This window comes from Alosa sapidissima, chromosome 13, assembly GCF_018492685.1.
Source record: "Alosa sapidissima isolate fAloSap1 chromosome 13, fAloSap1.pri, whole genome shotgun sequence".
Taxonomy (NCBI): domain Eukaryota; kingdom Metazoa; phylum Chordata; class Actinopteri; order Clupeiformes; family Clupeidae; genus Alosa; species Alosa sapidissima.
Window position 1 is genome coordinate 631807 of NC_055969.1, and position 20949 is coordinate 652755.

At 38.9% G+C, this 20949-nt stretch overlaps 1 protein-coding gene across 4 annotated transcripts in view; it reads right to left on the bottom strand.

The window, feature by feature from the left end:
• The window catches only part of LOC121679631 (transcription factor TFIIIB component B'' homolog), a 198423-nt gene that overhangs the window by 114050 nt on the left and 63424 nt on the right, over window positions 1-20949 (bottom strand). For all 4 annotated transcript variants that reach the window (XM_042058534.1, XM_042058535.1, XM_042058533.1 and 1 more), the window contains exons 14-16: window positions 10408-10484; window positions 942-1296; window positions 335-371 (exon numbers count right to left, since the gene is read on the bottom strand). In XM_042058534.1, coding sequence (XP_041914468.1) covers window positions 335-371; window positions 942-1296; window positions 10408-10484 — 469 coding nt within the window. The remainder of the gene's footprint in view (window positions 1-334; window positions 372-941; window positions 1297-10407; window positions 10485-20949) is intronic.

The window sequence follows — 20949 nt, forward strand, 5'->3', positions numbered from 1 at the left end:
GTAAATGGACTAAATTGCATGTACATTCAAAGTTTATATTCTCGCGAACCATTTTATACTTACTAGCGACTAGGACCATTCGAAAGCCGGGACCACGTTCATATGATATGCATGTGATATCTTATGTGATGAATACTCTATATGAGCAATTCAACAAAGAAGAGTGGGTGTGAATTTGAACACACTGGTCATCATCTTACACCTGGTGCAGTGTGACACAACTGTTGTTGGCATTACAGATAACAATAAGACAAAATAGCACTTTCTGAATTACTCCTATATGCTTTGTTTGCACTGTGAATTAAATTAAGTAATTGGAGGAAATTAGGCATACCTTCAAGGTTTTCTGGAGCAATAAAGTCAACAACATCCTGAAAAACAAAAATGATATACTGTCAGTATTTAAAGTTCCAACCAAGCAAAATAGAAATTATGACATTAATTACTTTTAAACAATATATGCATGTACAAAATCTCAATTTATATCACATGAAAAGATGACCTATATTTGAGAAGCAGCAAGAAGCCAAAAAGTGTGTTGAAATTAATCAAATCTTGCTTTTTGGTACCACACCAGCTTGATAATGAATATCACCACGGTACTGAAACTTTGATTCCACCTTCATCTAAAAATTAAAATGCCACTGATGATATTGCACTTTACTATTGATACTGGTACTAATGATACTACACTTATAATGTAGAGATACTTGGTGTTGTGTATTGTTTTTGTGTGAGGGCAGGGTTTAGTGGTCCTCTTGTTTGTCTATCTGACGACAAGATGATGGTGCAAGACGAATTCGATCTAATCTATCTGAACGTCAATCTATAGAACGTCAATCTGTTTATCTATACGAGGCAATGATCATTTTCTCCAGGATTATTTTACAACTTGAAATAGTTATAAACTCTACAAATTGAAGCAGAGCAAGATTTCTCACCTCCTCAACAGCTTCCTCAACCACTACATTTACAAGCGAAGGAGAGCGAAGACCCAGGGGCACAAAAGCCGGCACTTGGTTCTGGTCTTCAGGGTTTGTGGGATAGCAATCTTGTAGAATTCCAGGCTCCTGTATATCTGTTTCTTGTACTTCCATGTCCTCTTCAGAGACCGATGCTCGAATGGTAACAAGCCCAGTCCGTTTTTTCCGGCTGCCATGCACAATTGTCACTGGTTTACTCCGACTCGCAATATCAGGAAGATAATCATTTGAGTTTGAGAGTGTGTGACCTTTTATTTCCGTGGACCTCTCCTTTGGGACGTGTGGTTGAGGTTGTTTCAGTGTCCTCTTCAACCTGAGGGACATTAAAAAAGATTTGAGAGTCTTTGGGTGTGTTCGAAACGGGTAAAGTTGCTGCCTTTTAAGATATCTAACTGGGGAGCGAGGCAGTAAGTGCGGTTCGAAACCGAAAAAACAAATTCTGCTGCCTTCTAAGATATCTTAGAATTCCCAAATAACGGTCATTTTTGGAGGCAGCATCGATGCACACTTCATGCTCCCTCCTACCCATAATCCCTTGCGGCAACGTCTGAAACAGCTGTGAAAGGTAAACAAACATGGCGGATGACATCGGTAATGACTGCTGAATCTGTTTAAAATGTCATTTGTGTGACCTTATTTTGCTTAGATTTGTAGATTTGAGATGACAAATAAACAATTTACTATCCGATTATGCCATTGTTGTAACCATTAATAGCGTCTGGTCTGATATATCTGCCGGCCGTAAAACTAATTTATACTGTTAGCCTGCTAGCTTACGTAAGCTAATATAGTTTAACGTCAGGCCTTTGCTAACGTCATACCGTAGTGTTAACCAAAGATTCTAGAGTGCTACGCTCATTTTTAAAAGATGCATTTAAAGGAGAATTCCGGTGTGATATTGACCTAAAGTGTGTTGAAACATGATACCGAGTGTGAACGTATGTCTCATAGCCCATCTTGGCTTGTCCCCTGCACTCCAAAATCTGGCGCTAGTTAGCCGATGCTACAGTGGGTCCCAGTTAAAAATTGACACTTCATTCACGATCATGGTGAATGGTGAAATGTAAGTACAACTGCAGCCGCTTGGGGGCAGCATCGTCCGCTGTGGAGTTCCACGGTCGAACCAGGCGGCGCATTCGACAGCAAAGGCTGTGATTGGCCGAGTTTTCAGTGCGTTTCTCTGTGTTTTTAGCAGCCCCTGCAACATGCTAGTCCACTGTAGCCTAAGCCTTGTACATAATGTTAAATATAGTTTTGGATTCAGTGGCAAGATTTCTTGATTGTACAGTGCCTGTCTCTCAGTAGTTTTAAAATGAGAGCTTCGTCAGCTGGCAGTAGGCTACTTTGTCGGTAGTCATGAGAAGTTCGCTTGCTAACAGAACATAAATAGGCTGCCCAGAAACCTTGTGAATAGTTCTGATTTTTTTTACTACACTAACGAGGTTGAAATATAGACTTTGCCTACAGCATCTCCTTAACAGTAATGTTAACAAAATGACAGCATTCATATGACAAAGAAAAACGAATTTGGTCACTCAAGACTGTGCCACAGCAACCAGTGTAGGCTACAGTCCTACCCAAAAGGCCTACTCGAAGCAGATAGCGTTGTCTGACGGTCGAGTGGGTTAATGCACGTATTTCCAGAACAGGTCTGCAACTTTCAGGTAGTTCCGAGTTCGAATCTAGGCAGGAGCAGAGCCATATAAAGGCCTAGGCCTATTGTTATTATTAAACTTTGACTAACGTTTCGATGTTCGTTAGTCAAAAACATCGACACATCGAAATGTTAGTCAAAGTTTAATAATGTTCTGCACCTTTTACTGAAGAATAAAGAAAATTAAGAAGACATCTGAGCTGCACCGGCGTCTCTCCTCTCTAAAATATTTGTCCTGGCATGGTTGCAACGGATTGTGGCCAAACGACAGAAGCGCGGAGAACCCTCCTTTGTCTACCAAAAAGTGTTACTTTGTGCCCCGCGCTCCCTCACTGCTTGTGAAAGAAGGGGATGGGGGAGGGGGGCTTAACGTGAAAAAGCTTAATGTCACAAAACGGCAACGAGTCGTTTTAGGCTACAGGCCTTCATAATGGTAGGCTACAGGAAGTGGGGGGAGGGTATGGGATGACCAGAGCCGTCATCTATCGTCTTTCCAGGCACACAACTCGTTATATAGCCTATCGACTAACTTAACAGATTGGCTTTGCTCTTGGGTTTGGCCTTACAGCGAACTCAATGCTCTTGTTGCTTGCAGTTTGTTAAATAAAGCGATGCAGATTATTTGCTTGTTAGGCTGGGCTACTGTCAATGTCCTGTACAGGTCAATGTTCAACAATTGCTGGTGTAGGCCTAGGCTATTAATCAATTAGGGACTGTTCGTTATTTATTTAATTAAGGGGCTACCGGAGGAGTTTTGGGAGCGTTAGTCAAAAAAGACGTGACCCTCCCTCGCCAGCAAGAATTTTTTCTATGACCCTCCAAAGTGATTGAGAAAAAACGCATGACCCTCCCCAGTCCCAACAATTTATTGATGCCTTAGGCTACTGGGTCAATTTGGGAGCTTGCATGCTACGACTCCTTCCTTGAAATGCCTTGAAAAGGCTGTCGTTTGCACAATTTCACAAATAATCAACGGGACCGAAACAAACCTGTCAACTTTTCCCGGGATTATCGCGTATTTTAACTTTTTCCTCGCTGTCTTAGGAGGAGCTGCAGGGCCGTCGCAAGGGGATGCGAGGCCCTGTGCAAACTTGACAGATGCAAGGCCCTTTTCACTTACGTGCATGAAATCATGCGATAGCTTACTTTACACATAGCCAAGGCTACCGTCGGTGTATTTTAATAGTAGCCTAGTCTAATAAGCTACACCAGCTTGCCTTTAAGAGGGGAAATTCAATTGTATAGCCTATAACATTAGCTGAGTCACATATTTGGCCATATGGTGTTTATCATAGGCTACATCACGAAACCAAATAGTGAAACAAAGGCGAACACTTTAACAGGGGGAATTAATTGGGCATGAATCATTGTGCTGAACGGTATTTGTCAATGAGCAGAAACACACACGACATTCAAACTATTGATAAGATGTACTGGTCTGTATCTATAGGCTAACATTGGACAAATAAATGACACCGACTCGCCATATCCTGACTCAGGAAAAAAAACATTTTCTTGCTTTGCCGCAAACTCAGCAATGAAATCATAGGCCAGTTTGCAGGTAGCCTAACGTCTTTTTCATAGAAGGGAGAGCCCAGTCTCTCCTGTGACATGGAGGTGCGCAAATAGTTTTTAACAGCCTGTTCAACTTCGAAAAGCTTCGTTCACCCGATGTCAGTCACTGATCGCAATTTCAAAGTTCGGAAAGCTTCATCTTTTTAAGTTTTAACTGCAGTGGCCCCTATCTGCCCCCTTTGGAATTATATCTCGAGTCTATTATAAGGTCCAGTGCGTTATGTCCTGGGATTCGGATGTGCTCAAAAAGAAAAGAAAAAACACTTTTTTATAGATGGTTATGAGGAGCAATGTGAGAGAGAAATTTGATGATCATTGATCGTTGTTTTGGGACGTTAAGCCTTTTCCATAGGCGTCAGTGAAGGAGATTGAAGAATGACCATTTTTTTATACGAAAATATTTCTTAACTACAAAAACTCAGTGTCTAAAAACTCAGTGTCATTCAGACTCAACCCTTTGTTGTTTTATTATCTTTTTCGTTGTCGTTTGAACGTTGGCAAGCAGGCATGTTGCGGTTGCAATTTAAGTGAAATTTCTACAGTAGGCCTACAACATGCTGTTAGGCTGGGCTACTGTCAATGTACTTGTACAGGTAAATGTTCAACAATTGCTGGTGTACAGGTTATATAATCAATTAGCTAAATCATTTGTCCAGCTGTTTAAACATTTTTTCGTGCTACATTCAAACGCAAAAGGTGCTTTGATATATTTTTCGTTTGAACGTCGGCAAGCAGGCATGCTGTGGTTGCAATGAATGAGGACAATTGTTTTTTTTTGCATTATTTTGAATATGACTCGCTCCAGTCTCAACAGCACATACTTTTTCCACACGTTAAGTTCTAACACACATAGGCCTATCCCCTCTCGCTTTCTCTCTCTCCATCCCTGCACACGGTGCTTTCTTAAAGGAGCTGCACCATTTTACAACAATTGCATCTACATTTTCATATTAGAATGTTTTGTCAAGTGTAAGCTTAAACTACCGTGATCAATTTAAATTTCCGTGCCCCCGCTGCGTCATGGAAGCAGTAAGTCAGTCGCATCAAAAATAGTAGTGGCACCCAAGTGACACCTTGTGGTTGTTTGTGTCAACTGCAGTTTGTGCCATTTCTGCTGAGAAAATGGGGTGCGTGATTCATGAAGGAACCCGTCCAAACTTAACTGGGACCCACTGTACCAACAGCTTTTTCAATGGTGGTGCTTCGGCATCGGGCTAGCCATGCAAATAAATCACTGTTTTACACCATTTACGAAGCTCAATGTATCTCCACACTTCATTGGTAGACCATCTTGAATTTAGTCCTGATAAGTCGAGCGACGAGTAAGAATGAACAGGTATGCATGGATCCCAGTCAAGATGGCTTCAAACGCTAAACTTCGTGAAGATACTGTCTGTATAAATCGTCTTGTAAGTAAACTACCAGTGCTTTTTCAAAGTTCTCAATGTTTCGTTTTAAATGTCAGGGCCCTCGGAAGTCTACCAATGAAGTGTGGAGATACATTGAGCCTCGTAAATGGTGTAAAACAGTGATTTATTTGAATGGCTAGCACGATGCCGAAGCACCACCATTGAAAAAGTTGTTGGTAGCATCGGCTAACTAGCGCCAGATTTGAGTGCAGGGGACAAGCCGAGATATCACACCGGAATTCTCCTTTAATCCAGTCATGTCTAGCGAGACAGCTCTCTATGTAGGGAGGGAGGCAGTAGGCAGCTGTCTTCCGTTTCAAACAGACCCTTTATTTTCTTCAGAACAGTCGAAAGATCATAATTCGGTCATGAACAGGGCTGCACACACTTCATGAAAAGTGTGATTTTCGTCCCTGTAAACGCCCGGAAATCTCACTAATTTTGGCAGTTAACAACAATTTACAGCCCGTGAACGTCGTGTTTGGCTTTGCCACATATTTTCGGAAACGAACTGTGACATGTGGAGAGCTCGCGGAGTACTAATGGCTCTAATTAGCATATGAATGGCCTCTTTATTTCAGTGGAACGACTGCTAAGATCCAAGAAAGTGGAGATGGAGCCATCAGAGCAGTTTGCATTGCACTTAAAGTCCCCATGTAAGTGTTATGCTGTACAAACACATTGTCTTGCATAAACCTATACAAATAGCAGTTATATTCTTATTGCTTATGCAATATTAACTAAATGTAATATGTAGTAACATTAGCCATCTGTGTATGTCCAAATTTTCTATCGTTGTGTGACAGGTTCAGCCCTGTAGAACTTGCCTTCTTGGCTGAATATAGACCCTTTCAACAATAAAAACAAAAACAATGCTTGAACGTTCTATTTGGGCCCCAATCTACTTCCTCTGCATTAACCCTTAGAACCCGATTGACACAAAGTGCGTCAAAAAATACACCCTTTCTTCTCTGTTACATTGCTCCGTGGCTGTTCATCGCAGCGATATATAGCATGACAGAGAAGAAGTGGGGCTTTCCAACGAGACCACGCACTCGTCTGTACGATCAAGTATGAAAATTAAAAAAAAATCATGAAATTAAATAGCATCATATTTACAGTCTATACTTCTCCACGTTCACCTGCGCACCCATTACTCTCGTTTGAATTACTCGCGAACTCGTGATCGCATAGATATGGCAAGCATATCAGATGAAAGAGGAGACACAGGGATATCCATTGGTACCATGTATATCGATCCTTCTGGCTTATAAAAACAGACGAAGTGACTGCAAAATGTTAACGTCATGTACACAAACCAACGCTGCACACCCATTACTCTCGTTTGAATTACTCGCGGACCCGTGATCGGATAGATATGCCACGCATGTCAGATGAAAGAGGAGACACAGAGCTATCATTTGATACCAAGTACATCCTTCTGGGTTATAAAACAGATGAAGTGACAGCAAAATAATGACTTCATATAGCTGGACTTACCCCACGTTTTTGTCTGTTTTTGTGGCAAAGCATGTTTATAATCCAACACTATAGTGTGTTTCTCTACGGCAAAGCATGTTCATAATCCGGTTTTGAGATCCTAGCAAATTCCTGCATGGCATCCAATTCAAGGCTCACATTGCATCCCAATTTGTTGAACAAAGAAACACCTTTTTTGCCTTTACTTTGTTCATGGCAATGCAGTAAAAAGTTGAGAATCATTATGGCACACATGCTAACACGCAAACTTGGGTCAAGTCAGGTCAGATCAGTTTGTGTCATAGATATGGAGCGCAGAAAGGTCATTTTTCATCACTAAATAAAAAATGGCATTTATTTCCATAAATCACACACCACATATTTCTGTAAATTGCTCAGCCCCAGAGTATCCCTCCAACATGGCAATTATATTGCCGATTCAGGACAGTCTGCCCTACACACAAATGAAATGCATGTAGAGCTATCTATGGTGAGATACAGGTCAAAATATAAGAATTTTTATAATACGCTTTTTATATTTTTAATTAAAATTCTTTAAAAATCAAAATAAAAGCAATGCTATTACTAATACATGACATGATGGCAGATCTGGATAGCCTAGACTCTGCTGAAAAACACAATATATAATATGTGTGTGTAGCACTCACAATGACCAGAATAAATCCTTATGAATAAAGGTAGTGAAAATGCCCTACAGCTTAGGGTTCTAAGGGTTAAGATAACATATGGAATGTTAAAAAGGAAGTCTTGTGGGGCCAACTATGATGCTGATAATGGAACTCTCTTGAAAGGGTCTATACTGCTACCATACAGTAATCTTAGAATATAGACATTAAGAGAATTAATCATTATGCAAGTACTTTTACTTTTAATAATTAAAGTACATTTAACATCAGATACGTTTTACTTTTACTTAAGTAGGATTGTCATTACTTGTACTAAAGTAAATATTTCTCTGGTTATTTGTACTTCTACAAATTCAGTACTTCCTCCACCACTGTTTATTAGTTAACTTACAACTTTGTATACCGTTTACCACCATTGAAACTCCAACGCCAATGAAACCATTTTGGCAGGGGTGTTTTAATGTACATCACTAATATAGGATTTTTATCAGCACAAAACTGGTTTTGGTAGGAGAAAGTTGTTATGTATTTGTGTGTTTTATGTTTGCTTGTTAGATTTATTATTTAGTAATAACTGTGAACTTGAATTTGAACGCTGTTCCAAGTTGCTGCTGGTGCACAATTGTTTTTTTTTTTTATACTAATAGTAGTAGTAGTAGTAGTAGTAGTAGTAGTAGTAGTAGTAGTAGTAGTAATAATAATAATAATAATAATAATAATAATAATAATAATACATTACATTTATATCTAAGTGTTATTCTGTTATATTTTGTCCTTGGAAAGTATGTTTAGTTCGGGAAAGAATGTTTAATTTAGGCCTGATGCCTTTAATCTCCCACATGGTGGTTTATTAATTTAACTATGGTATCGGCTCGGTATCAGGCATTAACCGATACACAAAGCCCAGGCATCGGTATAGAGACTGAAAAAGTCGGATCGGTGCATCCCTAAAAGAAACACTCTCTTAATGATGTGTAACATGACTGGGTGGTGGTAGTCTAGTGGCTGAGGCATTGAACTAGCAAACAGTAGAATGATAAATTGGGTTATGAATATTGCTAGATTCAGGACAGTCTAGCCTACACACACATGAAAGTCATGTCCAGTTGGCAGCTTGCTGTGGTGAGATACATATCAAAATGTAAGAACTTTGTCAAAATCAAATCGATGCAAGTATTAATACACAAATTGGTGGCAGATCTAGGTACCATAGACTCTGCTGAAAAAAACAATATATAGCATGTGTGAATGGCACTTACAATGACCAGGATAAATACCTATAACTAAAAGGTAGAGAGAATGCCCTGAAAATAGAGCAGGACTCATAGGGTTAATGCTCTCCCTCCGATTTAGCTAGACAGCCATTTATCAGCTGACTGTCTGGGTTTGTGTAAATTAATTGGGATATATTGACGTCATGCAAACAAAAATGTTTTTGACAGATTATCTGTTCGCATGGCTTCTCATACCAACTGGCAACTGAAAGAATGGTTATTACACTGATGACACAGGATCAATTTTGACACACTTTTCTTCGACAGTTCATCCAATTCATGTCAAATGTAGCATACATGATGTCATGATGCTCCTGATGTTAAATTGTAAAGGAATTGACCCTTTGCTATGTCCCGTCCTCCTTAGTTTCTGTTGCTATGCCTGACAACCTTTTGAACCCTGCACGTCTATTACACAGGGGGAAAACCAGGATGAATGGAACACTTTTTAATTAAACGTCATACCACACTGAAAGCTAATATTTTGTCACTAGCAACCTACAGCTGTCCTCGATCAAATACAGTTGCATTTTCTGTTCTGAACAAAACCGTTCATGAGTTATTTAAGCAGAAGTCGAACGTACATTGTTTTATTAGTCCCTTCTGGCCAGGACGGATAAAACAGGCATGGGGAACATAAGAAACATACCATTTTAGTAATATACTTCCCACAACTTCAGTATCTGACAACATATCATGAATGGTACTTCAAATAGGTGTTATTTTAGATAGATTGCTACGTCTTGGTGAGTCTTAGTTAGAACAATACGTGTTCCTAATTATATCAGGTTTCTATAGTGCAACATGTTATTTCACTGTGTTTTTACGTGGGTTAGGTTCATGAACCACAGGCCATCAGTCTCCATAGGTTAACATGGCAAAACTTGACCCCCTACCTGCCTTACATCATCTTATTTTATTTTAAAATATATGCATTGTGAACAAAGAACCGTCATTATTTGCAAGCAATGTTTTTAGCTAGCTAGCTAACATTAGTTTGTTCTTACATTGAAGCAAATGTATTCTCTTCGCAAAATCAAAATTCCACTGGAGCTCCATGTGGTTTTGCACGTGCATCCTTACAAAACTGTTTACAGCTCTTCAAGTCACTGTACAATCAGTGTCAATGTAATTTTTGGTACACAGTTATTTAGATAACGTTACTCTTATGGGTGGGTGCTTGCGTTTCTTTAGGAATCCACTGTCTTGGTTTTTATACAAATCAATATGTGACATACACGTAAAAGGGCGAAAATAGGGCATGGGCGGTAATGGGTCCAGCAAGCTCCGCTTGTGGCTATATTTCTGATATAAACTTCGATGATTTTCGATTCATTTTTAGCTCAGGCCATTGTATTTGTAAATTTTGCCTAAATGATAACATACCTGGTGGACTTGTTGGGCAATTCATTTACTTCAACACCCTCCTTCTTGTTCCTTCTTGTTCTTGAAGTTGGAGATGTCTAAAAAGAAAATGAATAGCATTAAATAGTCAGTTTTGTAAGACCATAAGATATCTAAATCCTTATAAACCTTTATAAAAAAAAAAAATTCCAATACTGTTTCCAATACCTGCATCTCTAGGGTAGTTCACATTTCACAACATATGAGGGCAACAGCTGATAACCAATGTATGAAAATTAATTTGAATATTTTTTATGAAACTAGCAACCAGCAAAACATCCTGTAAATATTATATTTATTTAGTGCACATTTTAAACAAATGTTCAGCTATATTTAGGTTGCATACAAACTGTTTTATAACATTTCAATTTTGCTTTACAATATTAGTTTCCTAAGAAATACTACCAATTTGATGTTCTCTTAAAGGGCTTTACAAGTCTACACAGTTCTTAAAATGACTTTTTGCCAGTTCCATCTAAATATAGCCTATATGGCTAATCCATTAAGTTGGTATAAACAGCCTTAAAGCAACACCAATCCACAGTCCACATAAAGCATGTTGCATGATTTTATTAAAGTGCGATGTATTGCGACATCAGAAAGAAGTCAAATTTGTAGTTTCTTAGGTCTCATTCCATCGAACTACAGATCCGGTACCTGATCTGGCAAACTTGCATAGTGCGGTTATAGCCGACAGAGGGGTCGCGAAGTGAATGCAGAAGTGCCGTTCAGCCTGTTAGGAGTTGATGAACCACTGAAACGATTGGAAATGGAAACATTATTTTAAGGTACAAAAAACTCTTTGGTGTTGCTTTAATTGCTTTGGAAATGGAAGCACATATTGACATGATGCTAATTAGACATTTTCTGTTTGATATTAAAATTGAATTATAAGCCTTGTAGCCATAAGAATGGAATGTTTTTCAATTGGTATAAAAAAAAAAAATTCATATAAATGCTTATCTTAAGGGAAACAAACTATTAAAGGCTTCGAGATTCACCAATTCCACTACAGAAAGACAAAGACCACACTTTTAATCTTGTCCATTTTCCAAATCACAGTAAGTGCAGTATTCGTTAGTGCCCTCTCACAGTTTATAAATGGTCAGTAATGGGAACCAGATAACTCTGCAATCTCCCCTAGCCTACTGTTTGTTGCCTTCATGTCTTCCATTTAAAAGTTTCTTACATTAAAAAGGAGAAAATAATTATCAAACCAGCTGGAACCTGCCACTATCTCCCATTCATGCCCGCTCAAGATGTGTTCCCATTTAAATGGAGTAGTATAACATTCAAGTAAATGTGCTGCATAGTGGAGATTACGAGGACGCAAAAATCATCTTTACATGTAACATGCTGTTGGTGCATTTTGACATTGTAGGCGTAAACGTTCTAGAGAACTGAAAAGCAGTTTGAAGTAAAGCTACTCCTACTCCTACTGTCGAGTCTGCCAAGAACACAAGAAGTAGCCATGCTTTGACACTTTCACATGACTAGTCTCGTTAACAGGCCTGTAATGCCAAAGTTACAAAGACTTACAGAAGACTCTCAGGTGTTCAAGTGTGCGAACTCCACACAGACAGCTTTCCCCACTTCTTACCACCGTCCCATAATTTCACACTGAACCAAAAAGAATGAAATATCACTACTGCAGTGAACAAAGAGCTTCTCACTGCACAAATGTGCATGAAAAAATATGACATTCCTTGACGGAAATTGAAGTTTTAGAATAGGTCATTGCTTAGGCATTTGAACCCATAGTTGTACTCATACTTTTATAGGCTATGCTGTTGATAACAGCATTATGTCCAGGGTTACCACCACTTCATAACTGAAGTAGCCCAATATGGACCTCTGTGAAAAACTTTCTGTGGACCTTATAACGGTAAGATAATAAATGGCAGGCTATCATTATTTAGCATAGCTTTTGCTGTGTGTTGATCATCGCCATACAAGCTGATAAATTTTAACCACTTGTTGCAGCAGTGCGATTTTATCCCATGCTCATTTCTACAGGTTGATACTGATGTTAGGCTATGCCATCCGCTCCTTAGCAGATAACTTGACTTTTGACGTATGCATGCGTGTGAAATGGTTTTGTAGCCTACATGATATAGGCTATGGTCGTTTTATAGCATATAACATTTTGGCACGTAACATTTTAAATTACCCTAGCCTACCCTTCAAGTTGTTAGGCTACAACAGTCCGCCCAAATTGCATAACTCGCGTCCAATATGTGGGAGCAAAGGGTGGTTGAGTGTGTGTGTTTGTGTGTGTTATGTGGTGGGGTGGATGGGTGAACTGATGAGCCCAACCAACTCCTATGTGTTTCGTCAGTGGTTCGACTGCACAATAATCACAATAGAACAATTAGAATAGACAAGGGATGGGAAGGATGGCCGTGAGCTTTCATTTCCCCAACACCTCTCAATCCAATGCACAGTCCCATGAATGAACAAAGGCTATTATCTGCTTCAAATCGAGTTCTCCCTGTCTCTTTTACCCAAAACTATCTCTTTCTTGGCTACATTTAGCAACTCCATCATTCACTCAGAAGTCAATAAGCTATACTGAAAGTCACTGCATGAACCTGTGTGATGTGAGCACAAAATAGAATGCGAAATATTAAAATAATAGACTCTGTGTGTACATTAAGTCTGAAATTTTAAATTAATTGTAAATAAAAAATATAGCTGCAAGCAGCAATGAGGGGGCCAATAAGATAAGCAGTTGAGCAGGAGTTGGGATTGGATTGGATTGGACTGGACTGGACTTGACTGTGTTGTGTTAGATAGGATTGGACTTGATTGGATTGGATTGGATTGGATTGGACTGGACTGGACTGGATTCAAAATTCACTGAATGTATTGTGTGTCCTCAAGATGTACTCCTAAGACCACATACCAAGTTTGGTTTAAATCGGTGAAAGTGTTGATAATTATAGCACCCCTAGTGGTGAAAGGCCATCAAAATAATTGTGCAGTCTTAATATGGGGTCATGACTCCACACACCAAGTTTGGTTTAAATCTGTGAAAGTGTTGATAATTATAGCACCCCTAGTGGTCAAAGCACACCAAATTAATTGTGCATCCTCAGGATGTAGTCCCAAGTCCACATACCAAGTTTGGTTGCAATAGGTGAAAGTGCTAATCATACCGCCCCTAGTGGTCAAACATCACCCAATGTATTGTGGGTCCTTAGGATGTGTTCACGAATCAACGTACCAAGTTTTGTGTCAATACGAGAAAGTCTTACTAATTATAGCGCCCCTAGTGGTCAAAGTACACCCAATGTATTGTGTGTCCTCAGGATCGGGTCCCTAGTCCATATACCAAGTTTGGTTTTGATATGTAAAGGCATTACTGAGATATGAGCTAATTTCCTGTATCTCTAGGAATTATAGCACCACCTATAGGTCAAAAGTCATTATATTTATTGAGCCTCCTCCTAATTGGGTTCTGAGCCCATGTAACAAGTTTGGTTTTGATACGTGATTTGATTACTGAGATATCCCTTCACTTCCTGTTTGGTGGCTTCACTGCCAATTTTGATTGGCTGTTACGGGCAAACGGTTTTAGGTTTGAAGACAAAAAGGGATAACTTTTTTGAGGCTTGGACTGAAGATTATGTGTGTCAAGTTTGGTGTCAACCAGACAAACTTTGTGACCTGTGAAAACTTTTAGGTGTTTTTTTATTAAATCCAATATGGCGGCCGAATCAATTAGGATGACATCACAGTTTTGCTTGGGTCAGCCTAAGGACCTCCGATTGTATTAACAGACCCCACTAGTACATTTTAATTCCAAACACAACAGCAGCTACAGGCCAAAACACATTGTTCCTAATTGCAGCGCCCCCTAGAGGTCAAAGGTCACTAAAGTATTTGAATATCCTCCTGATGGAGTCATGAGTCTACGTACTAAGTTTGGTTATGATACATGAAATAGTTGCGGAGATATGAGCTCACTTCCTGTTTGGCGGCTTCACCACAAATTTCGATTGGCTGTTACGGGACAGCTGTTTTAGTTCCGAAGACGAAAAGGGATAACTTTTGTGCGGCTTGGTCTGAAGATCATATATACTAAGTTTCGTGAAAATCGGACAAACTATGTGAGGCGTGAAACTTTAGTTTCACTTTCGATAAAATCCAAAATGGCGGAAAATGACATCATAGGGTGCGTTGAACTCGGCATGGGCCAAGGATTCCAACAATACCTCATTTTTGACAATTGGGTCAACAGGTCAAAAGTTACGTGCGTGAACGCACGTCCAACTTTGGCCTGTTGGTGGCGCTAGAGCGCTCAAGGTGCCGACTTGAAACTTGGTAAAATTAATCATGGGACTTTGCCTAATTTGTGTGCCAAATTTTACAACTTTTTACCAGACAGTTCTATGGGCTGCCATAGACTTCCATGACGGAATAATAATAATAATAATAGGAAAACGTAGAAACACAATGGGTGCCTTCGCAGCTTCGCTGCTTGGCCCCCAATTATACAGTTCTGTTTTAGGGCACTGCAAATTACAGTTGGTGGTGACCCAATTGAACAACATGAATAGACAAAGGTTTTGTAAATTCCACGTAGAATGTTAAAGGAAATTGTACACTTTCTGGAGACTGGCTGGAGTCAGTGGTTATGCTGCGCTTATGTTTTTATTAGGGCTGTCAGCGTTAGCGCGTTAATCACACGTTAATTAAGGGGCAAGTATAACGCGTTAAATTTTTTTTATTTTTTTTTGCATCGTCACTTGTTCTGTTATCAACAATCCCCTTTAGATGCTACCATGGGCATAGATTTAGGGTGGGACGCTAAGGACTAGTCCTAATCAAAATTTTAAGATGACAAAATTGTCCCCACCAATATTTTAGCAAACTCATTTGTGCTGCTGATCATTATGACAGTCAGCACGGCAGTACAAGAAATGTCGTCATTTGATTGGCTGAAAAACCGAACCGGATAACCGGGGTTATCTGACACGCACGCTACACACACAGAGAGTGTCAAAGCACAGGCTACAGACAATGTTAAGTTACTAGAGTAAAACATTTTGATATTCCCTTTGCCCTTCAGCATGTACATGTTTGCCCCTTTTTGTGGTTTGTAGATCAGCTATGCCACCCAAAAAGGGGACATACTAAGCTTTTTCATTATACAGAGTCTAAGTAGGCAAAATAACTAGCCATACAAACTGGCAACTGGTGACCAGGCTTTCAAATGCGGATTGTACTGTGTAAAATAGCATTAGCTGTTAGGGTATTACCCAGGATATTGTCATAACTAAACCTAGCTTCTGTAATTTTTTAACCAAAGTTAGGAGTCATGTTGAATAAGGGTGTGCCGCACGGACAGTCGCTAGGCTATAGCACAGAATAGAAGTCACCATCACTGAGTGTTAATTGGGCTACCAATCTTGCAGTCGCAATAAACAATGGATCTGAACAGGGTAGGAATTTCACGGTGGCCACGACGGCCATGGCCGTGATGCCCCATTGAAAATCAGAGGTTTACAGGCCACAGTGGCCTTGGTGCCCCCTTCTTTCAATATTCTGCTTTGCATCCGACTAATAGCGATTTTTATTTAGCCTATTCGAGGGAGAGCAGATAGCTAACAAACGTTCAGAAAAAGTCCTGTTGGCAAATTTGAGGAAAAGTCGGTAAAGGGGCTATTTCACACAATTTGAGGGTGCTGAATTTAAATATTTTGTTTACCAAGCTCAATTTTGAGTTTTAAGCTTGCTAATTAGCATAATTCACATATCTGATGGCAAAACCAAAAAGTATCATAGGAATTGCAAAAAATAAGGCATTAATATACTCTTTATGTATCAGATATGTTGTAGGACAGGACAGGAATTGCCCCAATGACCCTCAAGTAGCAAGTGAAAATAAGCTTAAATTAAAATATAAATTGAAATAATAGATAAAAGTCAGTATGACGTTTAGAAACAAAATAGATTCCTTGATAATAAATTGATAGAAAAGTACTGTAGGTGACTGCTCATTTTTCTGTAGAAAGTCCTTTGTCCCTAACTATTATGAACAGTTGTCAGTCTTTACAGAGGATTTACACTGTATTTTTTTTTAACTGTAAAGGCGACTGTGCTTGCCTAGTTAAAACATCTCACTGCAGAAAAATGGAAGAATGTGCATGTTTGAGGAGTGCTGAAGAGTGCTTTCGAGATTGCATTATTTGCAAAGAATTTAGACAAGATATCCTTCATAGTGCAACAAAAAGAAACATTCTCCAGTGCATTATTACTGCATATGATGCTGAAAGGAAAGTGGACCTAGGACAAATCCTCAGCTATGAACTGATTAATGTTCCTGTATTTACAGATAGTGATGGTTATTTGTGAAGTGGAAATAAGTCTATCCTCACAGGTGCTGTCTAGCAATGTGGAATGTCCAGTAGTGATCACTGCAAAAACTGCTCATTCAACACTGGTAATAGATGCTCAAGATCTAGTTACAGTATGTGTTTAGGACACCCATCTGACTACAGCACATTTAAGGGTATGCAGGAATGTTTGTGAGAAACTTTCGTATTGTTATTTGGTATTTGTTATATGGTAGCAAAACAGATAATGGTGTATAGGCCTATCTGATTAAGACCTGAGTGGTTGAAACGTACTTATTAAATTACACTGGGAGCAAAGACTATCTTCACTTTTTTCCCCTTTGCAACGGTCAAAGAAATCCCATAAACACAGGAAGGCCGAGGGTAGCCTACATCAGATGGCCTAAAGATTAGCAGCATTAAGTGATTTGCATGCAGTAATTTGAACACTGAACTTGATCTAGCCTACTTTGGCTATTTAAAGGTAATTTATTGCCAAAACACCACACAATATAAATGAGCTATAACAAACAATAAAGGACTTAATCACACACAAACTACTATTTTGCTGACTCCAAAAATAATAATTATGTAGAAAGTTTAGAAGTTTAAAACCCAGAATTGACCAAAAGTGCACCAAATTCAACACAAATGACTCAATACACTTGGAGGAGGCCTGCGTCCTTTCTTTTCCAGATATTTTAGGATTTGGATATCGTTTCAGTATCAAGTATCAAGATATTTATGGCAGGCATTGTATCGAAGTCATACTTTTTGGTATTGTGACAACACTATGCCAGAGCCACTCTGTTTTCTAGATGTCGAGGATCGGAGGCTCTACCACCACCAAGTGATGCTGCTCAATGGCATATTAGAAGAGCACATCATCAAGCTCTGGTATGGAGGCAAGCACACATGGAGGCAGCCGTGGCCTACTGGTTAGCGCTTCGGACTTGTAACCGGAGGGTTGCCGGTTCGAACCCCGACCAGTAGGCACGGCTGAAGTGCCCTTGAGCAAGACACCTAACCCCTCACTGCTCCCCAAGTGCCGCTATATATATATATATATATATATATATATATATATATATATATATATAGACTTATTTCCACTTCACACTTCAATATATATACTGGAAGTAAAATGTTTTTTACTTGTCGGTTGTTGCTGATGGTAGATGCATATGTACTGTAGGCTATATTCTGAGTTGAAGGTTATCTGTGCAACTTGTTATTGTGATGAAAGGCATTAAACACCACATGAGTGACTCACTATGTTGGCAATAAAAATTATGGTTGTGTTTTGATTAGAATTTCCGAGTTTATTACATGTTAACTGTAATCATGTTCCCATTAAATATGTTAATAAACTATAGTTTGGCTTCTTTAATGCTCAAACATGTATTTAGAGAACACTTTTATTTGGTTTTAGTGATTACTTTTGAAATCAACCCAATTTAAAAAAATAAGCAAAAAAGAAAAATCGCTATTTTATGTTAAAATGCTGATTATGCAGCTTAGATCTCAGAATTGAGCTTGGTAAACAAAATATTCAGAATCAGCACCCTCAAATTAGGTAAGTAGGGTGGTTTACCAACTTTTCCTCAAATTTGCCATCAGAAGTTCTCTTCTGTGAAGCTGCTCTTCCTCTATATGGCATGTCAAAATAATCTTAGCATTCACACAGCAAATTAATTTAGTCTTTTACGCAGTGGAGAAAGTGACAGCGCACAGCAAGAAAGAAAGTGCGTCCAAATTCACCCATTCTTCTCAGTTGAACCACTCGCGAAGTATCCGACTCATCACACAGACATCACAAGTATCACATCACATGAAAGAGCTTTTTCTCAGCTTTTAAACAATGTTAGCCGCTAATTGCTGTGGTGAACGGTTCGCGAGAAAAGTAAATAATATAATTCAATTTAATCATAAATTCTACTTAAGGTTCTGCGCCAGTCTCCCTACCCATTCACCTCGGTCACGAACACTTCGTTCAACACAAGACAAACCATATATCAGAATAAACAGCAGACCTTACCGAACACAAAGGTGTAAAGCAGTCCCCTGTACAGTTAGCCGTTCCAAAGTAATCCAGTTTTGAATTTGCAGCAAATTTCGAAAAGCATGGATGTCTCCAAATTTGGGCTTTAAGTTTTACAATGTGTTTAAATTGTTTTACATGATTTCATAACAGGCAAAATACAAAATAAATGGTACAAATATCGCCTAGATATTGGTAAATATTAAAATCAGAGGACAGCTGAGTTTGTTAAAGTAGCCTTATTGATCACAAAATGCTAAGCATGCATCTAGGCTATTTGAGTTTCTTAAAGCTGAGCTGTGCTTAAATTGTTCAATACATGATTTCATAACAGGCAAAAATATAAAATAAATGTTAACTATAGCCTAGATATCTGTAAATATTAGATGATCAGATGTATTAGATTTACAGTTCTATGTAATATGTCATGTTTCATGTTTTTGTAATGTTTCATACAGTGATGCAGATCTACTGCTGTGAATAGACTAAATACAACTTGATCATTTTTGTAGCCTACTACTGTATAGTTAACTTTGGCCTTGGTGCCCTGACATTTGGCCTTTGTGCCCCCCACCAAATATGCCCAACTGAAGGCCCTAAAATGGTGAAATTTCAAGCATGGATCGGAGACATTTTCCTGTTCCTATATTCTGTTTATGTAGGCTAATGTATTTGTGAATGAAGCCTGCATAATGCAAAGACATAAAAGATGGTGCTATGGTGCATTTCCATACTCATAGAAATGAACATTGCGAGACACCAGATATCTCTTCTATCATCCTAGAAAGATTTTCTTTGACTTTTTAGTTTGTTGAAGATTTATTTTATCTAATGACATAGCAAACATGATGAATTGAATCCACATATCCTTGCAGTTGCAAAAACTATTTTTCACTAGCCTAAAACGGTGAGACTGAAAGCTAAAGCTCTTCACGTTCTCCTTGAAGAGACAGGCACTCGATTAGATTTAGCCTACACACCCCAAATGTGATGATATTAAAGACAAGTGTAGCCTAATAATTTAAATATCGATATGATGTATTGAAATTACTAAATATGTTTAGCTATTAGTAATTATGCAGATCATAAAATCTGAAGCTAGGCTAAATAATATAAAAGTTTATATGAATTCCGAAATATGAAATAGAAACCTATGACAACCATCACTTTCTGTGTGTGTGTGTGTGTGTGTAGGGTCAATCAAATTCTATGATTGCCACTAATGTGAATGATCTCACAAATCACACAAACCAAATCAAATTTTAAAAAAGAGATAATAAACACCAACGCAGTTCTGAACTCCCGGTCGGCTGAATGGCGCTTTTAAGCACTGTGGACACAAGTGACATGAGTGCAGCACACTTCCCTTTCGACATTCAAGTACCATATTTGGAGTATAAAGAGCTCAACTGAGTCAACTCCACGGCATAGCTATGCCGCCACTCCTACGGCGTTGTGACCCTTTTATGATTCTGCGTCGGGTTGCTTTGCATCGTGGTGCATTTCACCGCGCCTGCATCTTTGTCCGAAACAGTACTCAAATGTATGTAGAATGGCAAACCCCATAGACTGTCGTGCCAATATTAATCTTATTTGTTTGGCCTTTTCTTGATTTTGTACAAAGTATCCAGAAATAGACAGTAAAATCCATTGACCTAGTTATTTGTGAGGTGTCTACCAGCCAGTTTAAGTTATGTTAGCGAACTTTAGCACAACTGCCCACAAAGTACTGGTTGCTGGCGAAGTGCTAATTTCAAAACGTTACTGACACAAACACTTTACAAACGGAACCCCGTCATTGTAACCAAAATATGTCTGAGTTTATTTGCAAAGCTTACAGTGGGCCCCAGTTAAGTTTGGACGGGTTCCTTCAGGAATCACGCACCCCATTTTCTCAGCAGAAATGGCACAAACTGCAGTTGACACAAACAACCACAAGGTGTCACTTTGGAGTTCTGCCACTACTATTTTTGATGCGACTTGACTTACTGCTTCCATGATGCAGTTTCCAAGTCAATAGAACAATCAGAGAAAGCTGAGCCATTACCAAACATACATGTATATGATAATACAATAGCGTGAGTTTATATATCATACCCTATTTGTCACGGTTACTTGACAAAGATAGATTTGATAGTGTAA